The 16,550-nt window shown below is 42.4% G+C and overlaps 1 protein-coding gene across 7 annotated transcripts in view; it reads right to left on the reverse strand.

Annotated features, from left to right (window-relative positions):
- Positions 1 to 16,550, reverse strand: part of usp46 (ubiquitin specific peptidase 46) — a 67,474-nt gene that overhangs the window by 20,489 nt on the left and 30,435 nt on the right. For 6 of the 7 annotated variants that reach the window (XM_078217198.1, XM_078217200.1, XM_078217201.1 and 3 more), the window contains 5 exons: positions 15,359 to 15,572; positions 12,328 to 12,557; positions 9,330 to 9,406; positions 5,688 to 5,771; positions 4,483 to 4,680 (listed from right to left, as the gene is read on the reverse strand). In XM_078217198.1, coding sequence (XP_078073324.1) covers positions 4,483 to 4,680; positions 5,688 to 5,771; positions 9,330 to 9,406; positions 12,328 to 12,557; positions 15,359 to 15,572 — 803 coding nt within the window. Of the gene's footprint in view, positions 1 to 4,482; positions 4,681 to 5,687; positions 5,772 to 9,329; positions 9,407 to 12,327; positions 12,558 to 14,966; positions 15,016 to 15,358; positions 15,573 to 16,550 lie in introns of those variants that run through there. The other variant, XM_078217202.1, reaches the window with a different exon arrangement.

A 16,550-nucleotide genomic window follows, 5' to 3' on the forward strand; every position in this document is an offset into this window, starting at 1 on the left:
CCTCTACTCTCCCTATTTATGTTCCCATCCAGATGCCTCTTAAATGTTGCTAATGTGCCTGCTTCCACCAGTCCTCTGGCAGCATTTTCTAGGCACCCACCACTCTCTGTGTGAAAAACTTCCCCGCACATCTCCTTTAAACTTTCCCCCTCTCACCTTGAGCCTGTGCCCCTTTATTATTGACATTCCCACCCTTGGAAAAAGCCTTTGGCTATCCATCCTGTCTATGCCTCGCAATTTTGTAGACCTCCATCAGGTCTCCCCTCAGCCTCCGTCTTTCCAGTGAAAACAATCCTAGTTTATTCAACCTCTCCTCATAGCCAACATCCTGGTGAACTTTCTTTGCAATCTCTCCAAAGCTTCCACATCCTTCTGATAGTGTGGTGACCAGAACTGCACACAAACTCGAAATGCAGCCTAACTAAGGTTTTGTATAGCTGCAACATGATTTCCCAATTCTTGCATCACCTCATCAAGACAAGCATGCCAAAGGCTTTCTTAAATCACCTTGGCCACCTGTGTTGCCACTTATAGGGAACTGTGGACATGCACACCCAGGTTGTATGTTAATTGAGGTTAGAGTCATAGAGGTTTACAGCATGGAAACAGGCCCTTCGGCCCAACTTGTCCATGCAGCCCCTTTTTTTAAACCCCTAAGCTAGTCCCAATTGCCCGCGTTTGGCCCGTATCCCTCTATACCCATTTTACCCATGTAACTGTCTAATTGCTTTTTAAAAGACAAAATTGTTAATGTTCCTAAGGGTTCTGCCATTTACAGTTTCACATCTAAATTTGATCCTCCAAAATGCATCACCTCCCGTTTGTCTGGATTAAATTCCATCTGCCATTCTGTCTCCAATCCATCTATATCTGTTGTATCCTCTGACAATCCCTCACATTATCAGCAACTCCGCCAATCTTTGTGTCATCTGCAAACTTACTAATCAGATCACTCGCATTTTCCTCCAGATCATTTATATATATATACTTCAAACAACAGAGGTCCCAGCACTGATCCTTGCGGAACACCACTAGCTACAGATCTCCATTCTGAAAAACACCTTTCCACCGCTACTCTCTTCTTTAGCCAAGCCAGTACTGTCTCCATCTAGCCAGCCCACCCCGAATCCCATGTGATTTTAGTTTTTGTACCAGTCTGCCATGTCAAATGCCTTACTAAAGTTCATATAAACTACATCCACAGCCCTTCCCTCAATTTTCTTTGTCACCTCTTCAAAAAACTCAAGCAAGTTGGCGAGACATGACCTTCTCTGTACAAAACCATGCTGCCTGTCATTAACTAGTCCATTTTCCTCCAAATGTGCATATATCCTGTCCCTCAGTATCTTCTCCAAAAGCTTCCCCACCGCTGATGTCAGGCTCACTGGCCTATAATTTGCTGGATTAGCCCTGCTTCCTTTCTTAAACAAGGGAACAACATTGGCTATTCTTCAGTCCTCTGGAACCTTGCCTGTGGTAAAAGAGGATGTGAAGATATCTGTTAAGGCCCCAGTTATTTCTCTCCTTGCCTCCTGCAGTAACCTGGTATAGATCCCATCCGGCCCCGGGGACTTGTCTACCTTAACGCAATTTACGATATTCAATATCCTTTGATATTCTCTAGAGTGTTCACACACGTATCCCTGACCTCAACACCCGTCACGTCCTTCTCCTTGGTAAATACCAATACAAAGTACTGATTAAAGGATTTCACTCACTTCCTGTGGCCCCACACACAACTTCCATCCATTGTCCTTTAGTGGGTCTACTCTTTCTCCTAATATATGCATAAAAAGCCTTGGGATTCTCCTTGACCCTATTTGCTAAAGACATTTCATGACCCCTTTTAGTCCTCCTAATTCCACGTTTACGTTCCTTCTGTTTTCACTGTACTCCTCAAGGGCTTCATCAGTTTTTAAATGCCTAGACCTATCATATACTTCCTTTTTCCTTTTGACTAAGCTAACAATTTCCCTCGTCATCCATGGTTCCTTCATTTTTGCAGCAACATGCCTGTCCTGCACTTCAATCAGCTGGCCTTTAAAAGTCTCCCACATGCCAGATGTGGATTAGCCCTCAAATTGCCACTCCCAATCCACATTCCCCAGTTCCTGTCTAATTTGGATGTACTTGGTCCTCGCCCAGTTAAGCACACTCACCCGAGACCCACTCTTGTCCTTATCCATGACTACCTGAAATCTTATGGAATTATAGTCATTAAGCCCAGAATGCACCCCACTGAAACATCGATCACTTAGCCTGGCTCATTCCCCAATACCAAGTCTGGTATGGCCCCCTCCCTGGTTCGATTGTCAATATGCTGTATCAAAAAGCCCTCCTGGACACATGTAACAAATTGCTGTCCATCCGAGCCCCTGGCTGTAAGGGATTCCCAGTCAATATGAGGGAAGTTAAAGTCACTCATCACAACTACCCTGCTTTTTTCATACTTTTTCAGTATCTGACTACACACAACTGCTCCTCTGTCTCTTGCAGGCTGTTAGGAGGTCTATAGTACACTGCCAACATTGTGATTTCACCCTTCTTATTCGGGGTGACAGTGGCATAGTGCCAGTTGCTATGGCACGGTGGCATAGTGGCTAGCACTGCTGCCTCACAGCGCCAGGGACCCAGGTTCAATTCCCGGCTTGGAGTCACTGACTGTATGGAGTTTGCACATTTTTCCTGTGTCTGAGTGGGTTTTCTCCAGGTCTCTGGTTTCCTCCCACAGTCCAAAGATGTGTGGATTAGGTGGCCCCTTAATGTCAGAGACTAGCTAGGGTAAAGCATGGAGTTATGGGGATAGGGCCTGGGTGGGATTGTGCCCCTCCAGTTCAGGTACAACCCATCCTTCTTGTTCAGGTCCCACCTTTCCCAGAAGACATCCCAGTGATTTATATATCTAAAGTCCTCTCTCCTACACCAGCTCTTTGGCCACATGTTCAACTGTACTATCTCCCTTTTCCAAGCCTCACTAGCACGTGGCACAGGGTGTAATCCTGAGATTACTACCCTAGAGGTCCTGCTTTTTAGCTCCTGACCTAACTCCCCAAATTGTCTTTGCAGAACCTCACCCTCTTCCCGCCCATGTCATTAGTACCAATGTAGACAATGACATCTGTTTACCCCCCCCCCCCCCCCCCGGCCCCGTTTCAGGATGCCTGTACCCTGGCTGGTTAGAGACATGATGTGGAGATGCCGGCGTTGGACTGGGGTAAACACAGTGAGAAGTCTCACAACACCAGGTTCAAGTCCAACAGGTTTATTTGATAACAAACAGGGCATATAAAGACTTTATATGCCGTTTGTGAACAGAACTCCCACTCACCTGACGAAGGAGCAGCAAGCGCTCCGAAAGCTAGTGGCTTTTGCTACCAAATAAACCTGTTGGACTTTAACCTGGTGTTGTGAGACTTCTTACTGTGGTTAGAGACAGCCAGGACCCTAGCACCAGGGAGGCAACACACCATCCTAGAGTCTCATTTTCAGCCACAGAAACACCTTTCTGTGCCCCTGACTTTCGAATCTCCTACTACTATCACTCGCTTGGACTTAGCCCAACCTTGCTCTACAACAGAACTGCTGCTGGTATCTTCCCCCAAGAGGCTATTCCTCCCCCAACAGTGTACCTGTTTGAGAGGGAAATAGACACAGGAGACTCCTGCCTTACCTGCCTGCCTCTCCTGGCGGTCACCCATCTACCTGACTGGACCTGTGGTGTGACAACCTCCTTGAGGCTAGTGTCTATCACACTCTCTGCCCCCTGTATGCTCCGCAGTATGTCCAGTTGCTGCTCCAACTGAACCACTTGGTCTGTGAGGAGCTGCAGCCGGTCACACTTCCCGCAGGCACAGTCGTCAGGGACGTCAGATATCCAAAAAGTGTTACCTGGCTAGGCAGCGGAAGAACACAAAGGAGGGAGTGATGTAGAAGACACAGCACCATTACTGGATTTCACACTTGCAGCTACCTGTTCAGAACGGTGGGTATCTAAGAGGATAGATTAAAAACAGGGTCTGCACGTGGTGAGATACTTGGCACAAGTGCGATGCAGTCAGGGCAGAAGACAAGACTAGCACAGGTGTCAGCTCACCAGAGAGCGAGGTCACACATGAGGACTTTGATGGAGCACCATGCAGAAGAATATGAATGAATATGCACACTGAAATCCTTGCTGCTTTGGCAAGCCTGTGATCAATGTCAATGTGCATGGAGGAGCCCGGCACCAACTTGGCAAAAGGCTTTGCACAGAATGTGGAGTCCATACTTTCCAGCATGGAAATGGAGCCAACTCCATTAACACACTTGTGGATCCAACCATGATGCTGTTCTCGATGGTCAAATAAAGCACGTTCTACTATTCCAAACACATTTTCTCAATTATGAAATCCATTCCCTTTTTTAAAGTTACAGGAGTATTAGTTAAGTTGCTCTAAGAACAGATTCAGATGTAGTTAATGAAAATTCTTTCCTAAAACAAACCTGCCACAGTGAACAACAACAGCCACCAGATCATACATGCGGTCCAAATTAATAGCATCTCCTGATGTATTAAAGAGCCTCAGCTCCAGCGGAAACACTACTCGATAAGAGAGTTTTGTGTATCGATGTAATTGTTCCATGTATTTGAACCTCTTCAAGTGTAACGCAAGGATCATGGGTAGCTTCTTCACGCACATTCTGTCAATCAAAGACAAAATCAAAAAAGGTTCATACAATAAATGCACACCCGCTGCTGCTTGTGCAGAGCTCTTTTACAATAATCCAAACAAGATGATTCAGCCATTGAATGAAATCGTGAATGACAAATTTCACTATAGTCAAAAGAAAAGTCCAGATATGGGTGATTAGCTGCAGAAGACAAAAGCAAGAAACACTACATAATGAAATGTTGACTCCAGTTCCAGTGGAGTCTCTGAGTTAGTTTACACACCACCCAAAGACATTCTACAGAGTAATACAGCAAAAAAAAGGAAAATTTTCACCTGGAAGAGCAATATGTATAAAATGGTGAATCACAAAGTAATGCTATGGATTAAAAAAATACTAACCGCTCAATGCCCTATGAACAATCATTTGAAAATGTTGTCCACAACAATTTCGGCGTCGGTTAGTTCAGTTGGCATGGACAACTGGTTCATTGATGCAGAGTGACGCGAACAGCGCAGGTTCAATTCCCGTACGGGCTGAGATTATTCATGAAGACCCCACCTTCTCAACCTTGTCTAAAGTTTGGTGATCCTCAGGTTAAATTACCACTAACTCCTCAAAGGGGAGAGCAGCCTATGGTCATTTGGGATTATGGCTACTTTATCTTTATTGTCCATAGAGCAGTGACTGCACTTCAAAATAAACTGTACAATGTGTTTTGGGGTATGCAGAAGACGTAATTAACTGTATAAATGTAGATTTTCTTTGTTTCTGTTTCTATTCATCCGATTATGAATTGCTGACAAACACAATAGTCATTTGATTCCCACTTAAATCAATTAATTAATACCTGGCATAGGTTAAGCACAGATTAGTAATTTAATTTTATGATTTGTTTGGCAGTTTTGTCTTCTAAAACATTGTTGCAAATCAGCCACAGAAGAAAAGGTACTCAAATCAGTGAAAGGAAGTTGTAATTTTATGAAATTTGTGGATACAATGCTAAATTACAAACTACACACCTGTTATATGCTCACCTTTTCTGAGCTTCCTGTTTACTGCAACATGTTTCACAATAATACTTGTGTTCACTGCACAGTGTTTCGGTGTTGCTGAAATCTCTGCAAAGTAAATTTGTAAAAATATCACATCAACGTAGTAATGCCTGTAAAATACTGAAGAAATCATGATAGGTTTGAGTGGCTTTTCAAAAACAACAAAAAAAAACAAATAAATCGGCTGTGCAGGAAGGTTCAAGCAACATTGTAATTTAGTCACTTAAAATAGACAATTGGGATTTGAAACAGGCGATCAGCAAACAGTGAAGTTGGGCAGTATGATGAAGTACACAGCCACGTACTTTACCACACTGAGGTACAAATGGGGGCAGAAGCATGGAAATCATGATGAAACTCTAAAACGCTGGTTTAGCACTGCACTTTAGGAGGGGTGCGACAGCTTCAGAGAGCGTGCAGAAAAGATTTACGAGAATGGTTTCAGTGAAGGGGGACTTTAGTTGCATGAACAGACTGGAGCAGCTGGGATTGTTCTCCTTAAAGAGAAGAATGAAAGGAGATTTAATAAAAGTGTTCAAGTTCATGAGTGGACATGAAACAGAGAAACTGTTCCCAGTGGTGGCAGGGTCGAGAACTAGAGGACACTGCTTTAAGAACCAATGGAGAGATGAGAAAAAAACTGCACTGAATGGTTAGGACCTGGGATGCACTGCCCATGAGTGTGGTAGGGGCAGATTTAATTGTGGCTTTCAAGAGAGAATTTAGATAAGCACCCTAAAAGAAAAGATGTGCAGGTTTACAGGGAAAGGGTGGGGGTGTGGGACCAGTCGAATAGCTCTTATAGTGACCTGGCACAGACATGGGCCAATGGCATCTTTCCATGCTGTAACCATTCTCTCATGTAGCAATGTGTGAATTCACTTTTAGAAACCCAAATATTGTTAAGTTTCTGAGCTTTGATATAAATTTAATGGGGTTCCATAAACACATCAGATGAAAGTCAATCATTTCCCTACAGGGAGTCAAAAGGACAGAAAACTAAACATTTTTCCATCAGGTCCCAGCACCATATCATCTTCCCTGAATGTATTTTCAACAGCATTTAGGGAAAAGAAAGGAGGAAAAAAAACAGATTTCCTGTCTAAATCTACTTCTTTCAGGAATGCGGAGTGCAAAAGCAGAATACTGTGGATGCTGGATATCTGAAATAAAAGCAAAAAATTCTGGAAATGTGGAGCAAGTTGGGAAACATCTGTGGGCAGAGATCGATGGTCTTTCATCAGAATTGGAGAAGTTAAGTAAGCGGTATTAAACCAATACAGAGGCAGAAAACGTGGGGAAATGAAGGAAAGAACAAAAAGGATGGTCTATGATAGGCTGTTTGATTAGTTGTGGAAACAAAGATGATAGGAGCAGGAGGAGGCCATTTGGCCCTTTGAACCTGCTTCACCTTCATTACAATCATGGCTGATCATCCAACTCAATAGCCTAATCCTGCTTTTTCCCCCATAACCTTTGATCCCATTCACCCCAAATGCTATATCCAGCCGCCTCTTGAATTCATTCAATGTTTTGGCATCAACTACTTCCTGTGGTAATGAATTCCACAGACTCACCGCTCTTTGGGTGAAGAAATGTCTCCTCACCTCTGTCCTAAATGGTCTATCCTGAATCCTCAGACTGTGACCCCAGGTTCTGGACTCCCCCACCATCGGGAATATCCTCCCTGCATCTACCCTGTCTAGTTCTGTCTCTATGAGATCCCTCCTCATTCATCTGAACTCCAGCGAAAACAATCCCAAACTAGTCAATCTCTCCTCATACATCAGTCCTGCCATCCCCGGAATCAGCCTGGTAAACCTTCGCTGCACTCCCGAGAGCAAGAACATCCTGCCTCAGAAGAGGAGGCCAAAACTGCACACAATGTCAAAACTTTCACTGACAAAACACATCTCTTTCTTCAGCAACTGTTTCCAGTTACAAATAATTCCACAGGCATTCCAACTGAAATTCCTTTCTTTGAGGGTTTATTCCATGCTCCCAATTTCTCCAATTCATCTATTCTGATGAAGCCATCTACCATACAACTGTGCTGCTATTTTCTCCAACCTGGGAATCCCCTCCATCATGGCTGACAAAGCCATCAACTATGTTTATCCCATTTCCTATGCTTCTACTCTGACTCCTTCCTTTCCAGCACGACATGGGGCCAGCTGGCTTCACATTCCATACCAACACCAATGAATCATTCTCTACCACTGCAGCCACTTCATTCCACCAGACATCTTTCCCTTCACTTTCAGCATTCTGAAGGAATGGTTTCCTCCACAACACCGAGATCTAAGTCACTAACAACAACCCTGCTCATGGCAACTTTCCGTGCAAGCACAGGAGATGCAACGTATGCCTTTTTACCTCCACACTTCCCACTGTCCAGGGCCCCCAAGGATTTATTTTGGTCAACAGTGACTTACTTGTTACTATTTTCAATTGAGTACATTTCATTCATTATTCATAATTAAATTTCCTGTACACTGGAGACACCAAATGTAGATTGGATGATCCGTGTTTGGAATTCCTTCACACAGTCCGTAACCGTGACCCTGAGCTTCCACTCGCCTGTCACTTTAATTCCCTGCCCCATTCCCACTCTGACCGTACCTTTCTGTTAGGCACTTTACAACCTTCTGGAATCAATACAAAAATTCAACAATTTATCATAGCTACTGCTGCTGTCTGGGAAAACAAAATGGTGGGTAACAATTCTGCTACTACGTACACCTCATCCAGAATTTAGTTTCTCTACTCGCTGTATTACCATTCCCTTTTGCCTTGCACCAATCATCCTTTTTATCATTTAATCTGTCCTGCCTTCCATCCCATCACAGAACCTCTCTCTTGTTCGTTCCACCCCCACCAATTTTTTTCTTGGTTCTGCACTGTTAAATCTCTGACCTCTTCAATTCTCATGAGAAATCGTTGCCCTGAAACGATAACTCAGTTTCTCGCTCCAGAGATGTTATCTGGCCTGCTGGGGATTTCCAACAACTTCTGTTTTTAATACCTGGCAATCAAAATAATATCAATAGAGAACTCATGGAGAATTGATGTCCCCACTTTCACCAGGCTCGCAATTCTATTTCATACTGCAGGTTGGTGAGCGGCTGGGATAAGCTACTGGAGAGAGGTAGGCTTGGGTGGTGCAATTGGTGTTCAGGGGGGGGGGGGAGCGAGAGGTTGGTGGTGAAGAGAAGTGTTATAGTTCTCTTTTAAATTAATAATTCTTGTATAAACTGCCTGGAAAAGTGTGTATTAAGTATGGCACTCTTTTCAAAGTTCACCATTCTATTTTTATTATTTCACTACACAGCCCAAAATACACAAATACAACAGAACCTAAGCTGCAAGAGCCACTGCTGGAAGTCACTAGAGTTAAAAGTATTTACAGTTTGGAATGCTAATCCCCTTCAGAAGGTCCATTTTGCTGGAATGAGGAATTCAGGTTCCCTGCTTCTACCAAATAATACTTGGAAAAAACGAGGAGAAATGGAGAGAGGAATGCCAGGTTTAGAAAAATAAAACCACTGCCACTATAAGCTTCATTGGAGTCAAAATTATTACCTTATATGCAATTTTTCAGATACTAATCTGATCACTACTTACCTGAGGCAGTGTGTAATTGATGTGTTCTGTTCTACGTCAACTGAAAGATCCAGAAAGTCTTCATCTTTGCTGCTAACCTGTAGAATTACCCATTTATGCAATAAAATTAGTTCCTGGGAGGCACCGAATACAAGAACAAGGAATTCATGCAAAACCTTTACAAATCTCTGCTTAGGTCGCAGCTGGAGTACTGTGTACAATTCTGGACGTCGCACGTTAGGAAGAATGAAAAGGCCCTGGAAAGAGAACCGAGGCAGTGTATCAGAATGAGACCAGGGATGAGGGAGTTCAGTTATGTGGAGAGATAGGAACATTTGGGGAATTGTTGTCCTTGGAGCACTGAAGTTTATGGAGATATTCAAAATTATGCAGGATAGTTTCACCCTGCTTGCTCTATTTCCTCTAGCAAGTGGGGTGGTAACAAGAGATAATAAATTTAAAATAATTCACAATTAGAGGATAAAAGAAGAGAAACCTCACACGGATGGTTAAGTTCTGGAACACATTATCTGAAGATACGGGCAAAATTAAATTCCATAGTAACTTGCAAATGGCAATTAGGTCTGAACTTGGAGGGGCCTAACTTTCAGGGTTATGGAATTAAATTACAGCCCTGTAGAGAAAATAAGCCTCTATGACATCTGTGCTAACTTCCTTTACAGATAAAGGTAATGACATTGAATATCATGGGGCAATGGTTAGAGTCTCTCTTGTCGGAGAGAATTTCCAGGCATTTTTGTGGCACGAATGTTACTTACAACATAGGGGCAGATTTACACCATTCCCAGGCACAGGGTCCCAAACTATGGGAGACCCCATCCTGAGTGATATTTAAAAAAGACAAGTGGTGGAGCTGCTCATCCAATCACAGGCTGATTCCTCCCTACATTTCCTATCAGCAGCAAATGCAGAGTGAAACCTGACTGCGATTGGATGAGAAGCAAAGGGGGAAAGAACCATGAAGGAAAAAATTCAAACAGTTGAGTTGCACTTGGACCCAAGCAGCAGGCGATGGAAAAGCACTAAGTCCTGAGACAAGGGAAAGGCAGCCACGGTGAGCACCAGGTGTGTGTGAGGCAATGGACCTCAACCCAGCAACAGGCGAGGTAGAGAACCACAGGTGAGGCAGCAAAGCAGACAGATGACCCCAGGCAAGCAGCAGAGCAGAGGAGCCTAGAGACACGCGAGGGGGTGGAAGCATGAGTTATGGCCAGAGCGAGAGTTGTAGGAAATCAATTATCAGAACCACAGCTTCTTAAAAGCTTGGATTTCAGCAAAGCAATTATTTGTATAGGACTGTATCTACAGGCGAAGAAGCTGTGTTCAATAGGTCTATTTTCATGACTTTCCCCTTTGTGTTCTGGGGGCAGGGTGAGCATAGGACCCCACAAAATGTAAATCCACTTCTGGTGCCCTTATCTGTCCAAGCCTTGCTGCATAAGGACACGGACTGTTTCAGTATCTGAGGAGTCACAAATGGTACTGAACATCAGCAAACATCTGATCTTATGATGGAAGGATGGTCATTGATGAAGCAGCTGAAGATAGCTGGGTCTAGAACACAACTCTGAGGAACTGCTACAGCGATATCCAGGGACTGAGATGATCAACCTTCAGCAAATACAACCATCTGTGTGCCAGCTATGACTAATTGAGCGCCCCCAATCTACTCCACCTTTTCCCATTGACTTCAGCTTTGCTAGGCCTCTTTGATGCCATATTTGCTGACTTGATGTCAAGGACAGCGACTCTCACCTCACCTCTTGAGTTCAGCTCTTTTGTCCATGTTTGGACTAAGACTGTAATGAGGACAGGAATTGAGTGGCCCTGGTAGAAGCTGAGCATCAGTGAGCAGGCGCCACTTCATTGCACTCCTGACCAGCCCTTCTATCACTTTACTGACAGTCAAATGCCGACTGATGGGGCAATAATTGGCCAGATTGGATTTGCCCTATTTTTTTTGGACAGGTTTCCACATTGCCAGGTAGATGTCAGCATTGTTAGACCAGCTTGCCTGGGGGCTTGGCTATTTTTAAAGCACAAGTCTTCCATACTATTGCTGATTATTGGACCCATAGCCTTTGCAGTATCCAGTGCCTTCAGCCATTTCTTGATATCATGGAGTGAATCGAATCACTAATTGAATCATTGAATCCCGATTTCACTTGTAGTGAAATGAACTTCACATTAACTTACATTTTCTCCAAAGAACAGCCTCTCTGACAACACTGCACTCAGTCGAGGGGGAGTGCTATTTGACCAATTCAGAAAATAGTTCAAATTTATATTCTTTAAATAAATTCTCTTCAATTCTTTAAGCCAAAATAAAAATTTTGTATTAGGTGATAAAATATTATAATTTAACTACACTTTGCGATACTCTCCTGCTCTAGAAATGCCTGTTGAATTCATAATCTTAACTGTACTTTGAGAAAGATACCAAACTAGTATTAGGGAAGATACAGACCACGGGAAAAGCAAAAGCGAGGGGGGGGGGGGGCGGATGGAAAAAGAGAGAAAAAGATATGCACACAAGTACAGCTTCTCGCTCTTCAATCCAGGAAGGAATGAAACAGTATTGAGAAAATAACCAGAAGGGCGGCACGCTAGCACAGTGGTTAGCACTGCTGCTTCACAGCTCCAGGAACCTGGGTTCGATTCCTGGCTTGGGTCACTGTCTGTGTGGAGTTTGCACATTCTCCTCGTGTCTGCGTGGGTTTCCTCCAGGTGCTCTGGTTTCCTCCCACAGTCCAAAGATGTGCGGGTTAGGTTGATTGGCCATGCTAAAATTGCCCTTAGTGACCTGGGATGCGTAGGTTAGAAGGATTAGTGGCTAAATATGTAGGGATATGGGGGTAGGGCCTGGGTGGGATTGTGGTCGGTGCAGACTCGATGGGCCGAATGGCCTCTGTGCTGTAGGGTTTCTAAGATTTCTAAGAAGACATTTATAAAATGATCAAGAAAAAAATATGTAAATTTTCTAAAAATCTTTGCCCACCGTTTCACAGTTCAGACATCGTGTCTCATTCGTGAGTGTTCCTTGAAAGATCTCATGCACCCAGGTCGGTTCGGGCTTACTATTTTCTTCTATTTCATTTGCATTTCCATTCTTCAATTTCCCATTCTGTTTCTCTTGCTTCTTCTCTTCCTGTAAGATGTCAGCGATGGTGTTCAGTAGGTAGTTCAGAAACTCATGTGCATCTTGTTGCATGTAGTTATCAAACAAGTCTACAGTTAAAAGAAAGATAAATGTTACTGTCAACTTTGACCAATTTCCAAAGGGATCATAGTTTGCAGAGCAAGTGAAGGTGACATTACAATAGTAAGGCACTGATCACATGGCCCTCTTTCCCTACACCTGGCTTCAGCTGATGGCTGTTCACATACTAACAGTGTAGGGCAGGTGGGGGAAAACATAGGGGTGCCCTACTTGTAGTGAAGTTATGTATTTATAAATAGCATATTTATGATTTAAGACATGAATGAAAGAAATCTCCCAACAAATGTTTGTAAAGTTATTCTTGTTTGCCAATGATCCAACTATTTTATAATAGAAAAATAATAAAACCGATTTAAATAAAGGAGCGAACCTTGGAGTTTTAGTTCTACATCTTCTATTTTAGCTTTAGAAACATAGGAAATAGGTGGAGCAGGCCATTCAGCCCTGTGAGCCATTCAATATGATCATGGCTGATCCTCTATCTCAACATCATATTCCCACCCTCTGCCTATACCCCTCAACACCTGTAGGCTCTAGAAATCTATTTCCTTCTTAAAAATATTCAGTTACTTAGCCTCCATAGCCTTCGGTGGTGAGGAACTCCACAGGTTCACCACCTTAAGTGAAGAAATTTCTTCTCATCTCAGTCCTAAATGGCTACCCACTATCCTGAGACAGTGCCCCCTTGTCCACCGAGAGGAAACAACATCCTGCCTGTAGTCTATCCAGCTCTGTCAGAATTTTGTACGTTTCCATTAGATCCCCTTTTGTTCTTCTATTCCAATGAATACAAGCCCAGTCGACCCAATCTCTCATCTTCCCGGGAATCGGTCTGGTGCACCTTCGCTGCATTCCTTCTATAGCAAGTATATCCATTCTTAGATAAGAAGTCCAAAACTGCACACAATACTCCAGGTGTGGTCTCACCAAGGCCCTGTACAGATGCAACAAGATATCCTTGCTTCTTTACTCAAGTCCTCTTGCAATGAAGGCCAGCATACCATTTGCCTTCTTAACTGCTTGCTGTATTTACATGCTTGCTTTTAGTGACTGGCGTGCAAGGATACCCAGGTCACTTTGTACATCAGCATTACCCATTCCATCACCATTTAAATAATACTCTGCCATTCTATTTCTCCATCCAAAGTGGAGTACTTCACATTTATCCACAATTTACTGCATCTACTATGTATTTGCCCACTCTCACAAATAGTCTAAAATCACCTAGAAGCCTTTCAACACCCTCCTCACCACTTGGTGAGATCAGTTGTCAGTGATTAATGAGTCTGTGTATGTCATCATGATATCTCAATACATGTTTCAAGTTAATACATTTTTCCTGCATGCTGAGTTTATTTCTGCCCTATTTTCATATTATGTTTTTCTTTAAATGCAATTGCTTCATGGCATCTTGGACATTTGTTTGTAGGAGTTACTGAGCAGGCAATATCTGGGGGCTGCCAAATGAGGACAGTGCAGCCTTTGCAAGAATACACTGATATAGAACCTAAAGAACTGAGTGATCAACATGTAGTCCAGGGAACAAGTTTACCAGAGGCAGAGTTCACTGCTGACTTTCTGCCAGGACAAAAAGAAAAGACAAAATGTCAACCAGAATGTGCCAAACTCTGATTTGGGCTGTAATTGTTGTGAGATTTCAAGAAGAAATTAGATATAGCTCTTGGGGCTAAATGGATCAAGGAATATTGGAGGAGGGCGGGGGAGGCAGAATCAGGATTTGATGATCAGTCATGAACATAATGAATTGTGGAGCAGGCTCAAAGTGCTGAATGCTCTACTCCTGCTTCTATTTTCTACCTTTCTGTGTTTGGTTGCATCAACATCAGCATGTTTTCACCTGATTCATAGAGGAGCTCATTTGAGAAGACAAATGCCTGGGCAGGTGGTGGAGTCGTGGTATTGTCCCTGGGCTAGTAAAACTTGGGTAACACTCTGGATTCAAATCCCATCATAGCAATAATGAAATTTGAATTCAATAAAAATCTGGAATTAAGTGTCTAATCTTGACCATGAAATCATTGTTGTAAAAAACCCATCTGATTCACTAATGTCTTTTCCAGAATGAAATCTGCCATCCTTAGTTGGTCTGGCCTATAATGGGACTCCAGATCTCTTAAATGCCCTCTGAAATGGCCTAACAAGGCACTCAGTTCAAGGGCAATAAATGCTGGCCCAGCCAGTAATACCCAATTAAAAATAATCAGGTGCCTAATCAAGCTGCAACCAACGTGGGAAGTTGGCTGCCTGCAATATCAGAGGGTGCAAGAGAAAAAATATATATTAATGCCAGATAAAAGCATCCTCCACATTTCAAATCACATGCCAAGATCCCAATTTGTGCTCTTTTCTTTTCAGTGTCAGTAGTTGTGACAATTGTTACATGCAGCAGTTGTTACCTCCAGCTCAAAACAAATCTGGTAACTCAATCGATGTCCAGTTCTTGCACTGAGTAAAGATGTCAAAAACAAACAACATCCAACAATATAATAGGTAACAAAATGTGCATAACAATATACAACATGAAGAGTGAAGATGAACAATTATCTATAAGATTGTGCAATATATTCTTGTTGATATGCAATATCTCCCCGTCTAATAGTAAAACAGCTGTTATATCAATATCAACTGAAAGAAAATCGCCAATCGGCTAAGGCAGCTACATTAATACCTGCAGAATAACATCATACAACTTAAAAATTAAGGAAAATTGATTAATTTGAGCCAGTAAAAACTAAAATTTATAACAAATAAACATTCAGAACATGTATAATCTTGCTGCAATACTCACCATTCTCTTTACGTAACCTGGAAATGAATTTCTTGGGTGGAATCACACCAACTTTTTTCTTCTGGGTGGCAATGCTATGGAAGAGATCGGCTAGACACGTCAACAGATTTTCCTTCTTCTTCTGCTGTGCCTTGTATGCAAGTACATTCTCTCGAAATGGTCGGCAGAAGTAGAGAGCTTGCAGCACAGAGTTACAATAGCAGGTGTTCCCAAACTACCACAATAAGAGACATTTGGCATTTAGATAACTCATTAAAACTGTTACAAACCAACAATATTCCTTCATTCAAAATACATTTAGTTTTCAGTCAACCATAAGGTGGGAATTTTAGCTTAAAAGAGGAGAACCTCAATTTTTCATTAAATTACAAGAATATGTCATAACATACTAAAGTTAAAGCCATGCATTCTCATTTCAATGTGCACTGCTTCAAGTTCTCAGTTGACCAAACTGTTATCATTCAGAACTTATTAGGCTTAAAATCAAGAGTTATTTCAGGAAAGAAAAACACAAGTAACCAGTTCTATACACCATTCGCCATTTTAAAGATCACTCAACAATCTGGACAAATAGTAAGCTCTTGTGATTCAAAATATCTCGTGATTCAAAATATCTCATCTATAAAAGAACCAGAAGGAAACCTTACTACCTTTCAGGACAAGACATTTTAAAATTGCTATTATTTAACTTTCTGCAGTCTTGACATTGTTTTCTTATCTGGACAAGGATTTATTCAGAAACTAACAGATTTACAGAGTACAAAAGAAAATAGCTGTGGATGCTGGAAATCTGCCCCTTCTTCAGTAGCGGTTGACAATTATTCTGCTGTTGCTTTTTAAACCTCCTCTAGACCCAGCTTTCGTTTCCTCCATTTGGCCCCTTACCATTTCATCTCTCCAGATTTTCACCCCATTTTCCCTTTCATTCCTTTCCTCCTCTTCCCTTCCCCAGCCTTTGTACTTGTTCAGAGCCTGTTACATCTCTTAATTTTTCAAAGTTCTGGTAAAAGGTCAGCAAACTGAAATGTTAACGGTTTCTCTCACCACAGATGATGCCTGACCTACTGAGTATTTCTAGCATGTTTGTTTTAATCTGCAAGAACAAATGGAAAGGGATCTGATACTTGGAATTTTAAGCTTTGTTGAGGCAAAATCGGAATAGAGTATGACAATTACTCTGCTGCAATAGTGC

This window comes from Mustelus asterias, chromosome 1 (genome assembly GCF_964213995.1).
Source record: "Mustelus asterias chromosome 1, sMusAst1.hap1.1, whole genome shotgun sequence".
In the NCBI taxonomy this organism is placed as follows: domain Eukaryota; kingdom Metazoa; phylum Chordata; class Chondrichthyes; order Carcharhiniformes; family Triakidae; genus Mustelus; species Mustelus asterias.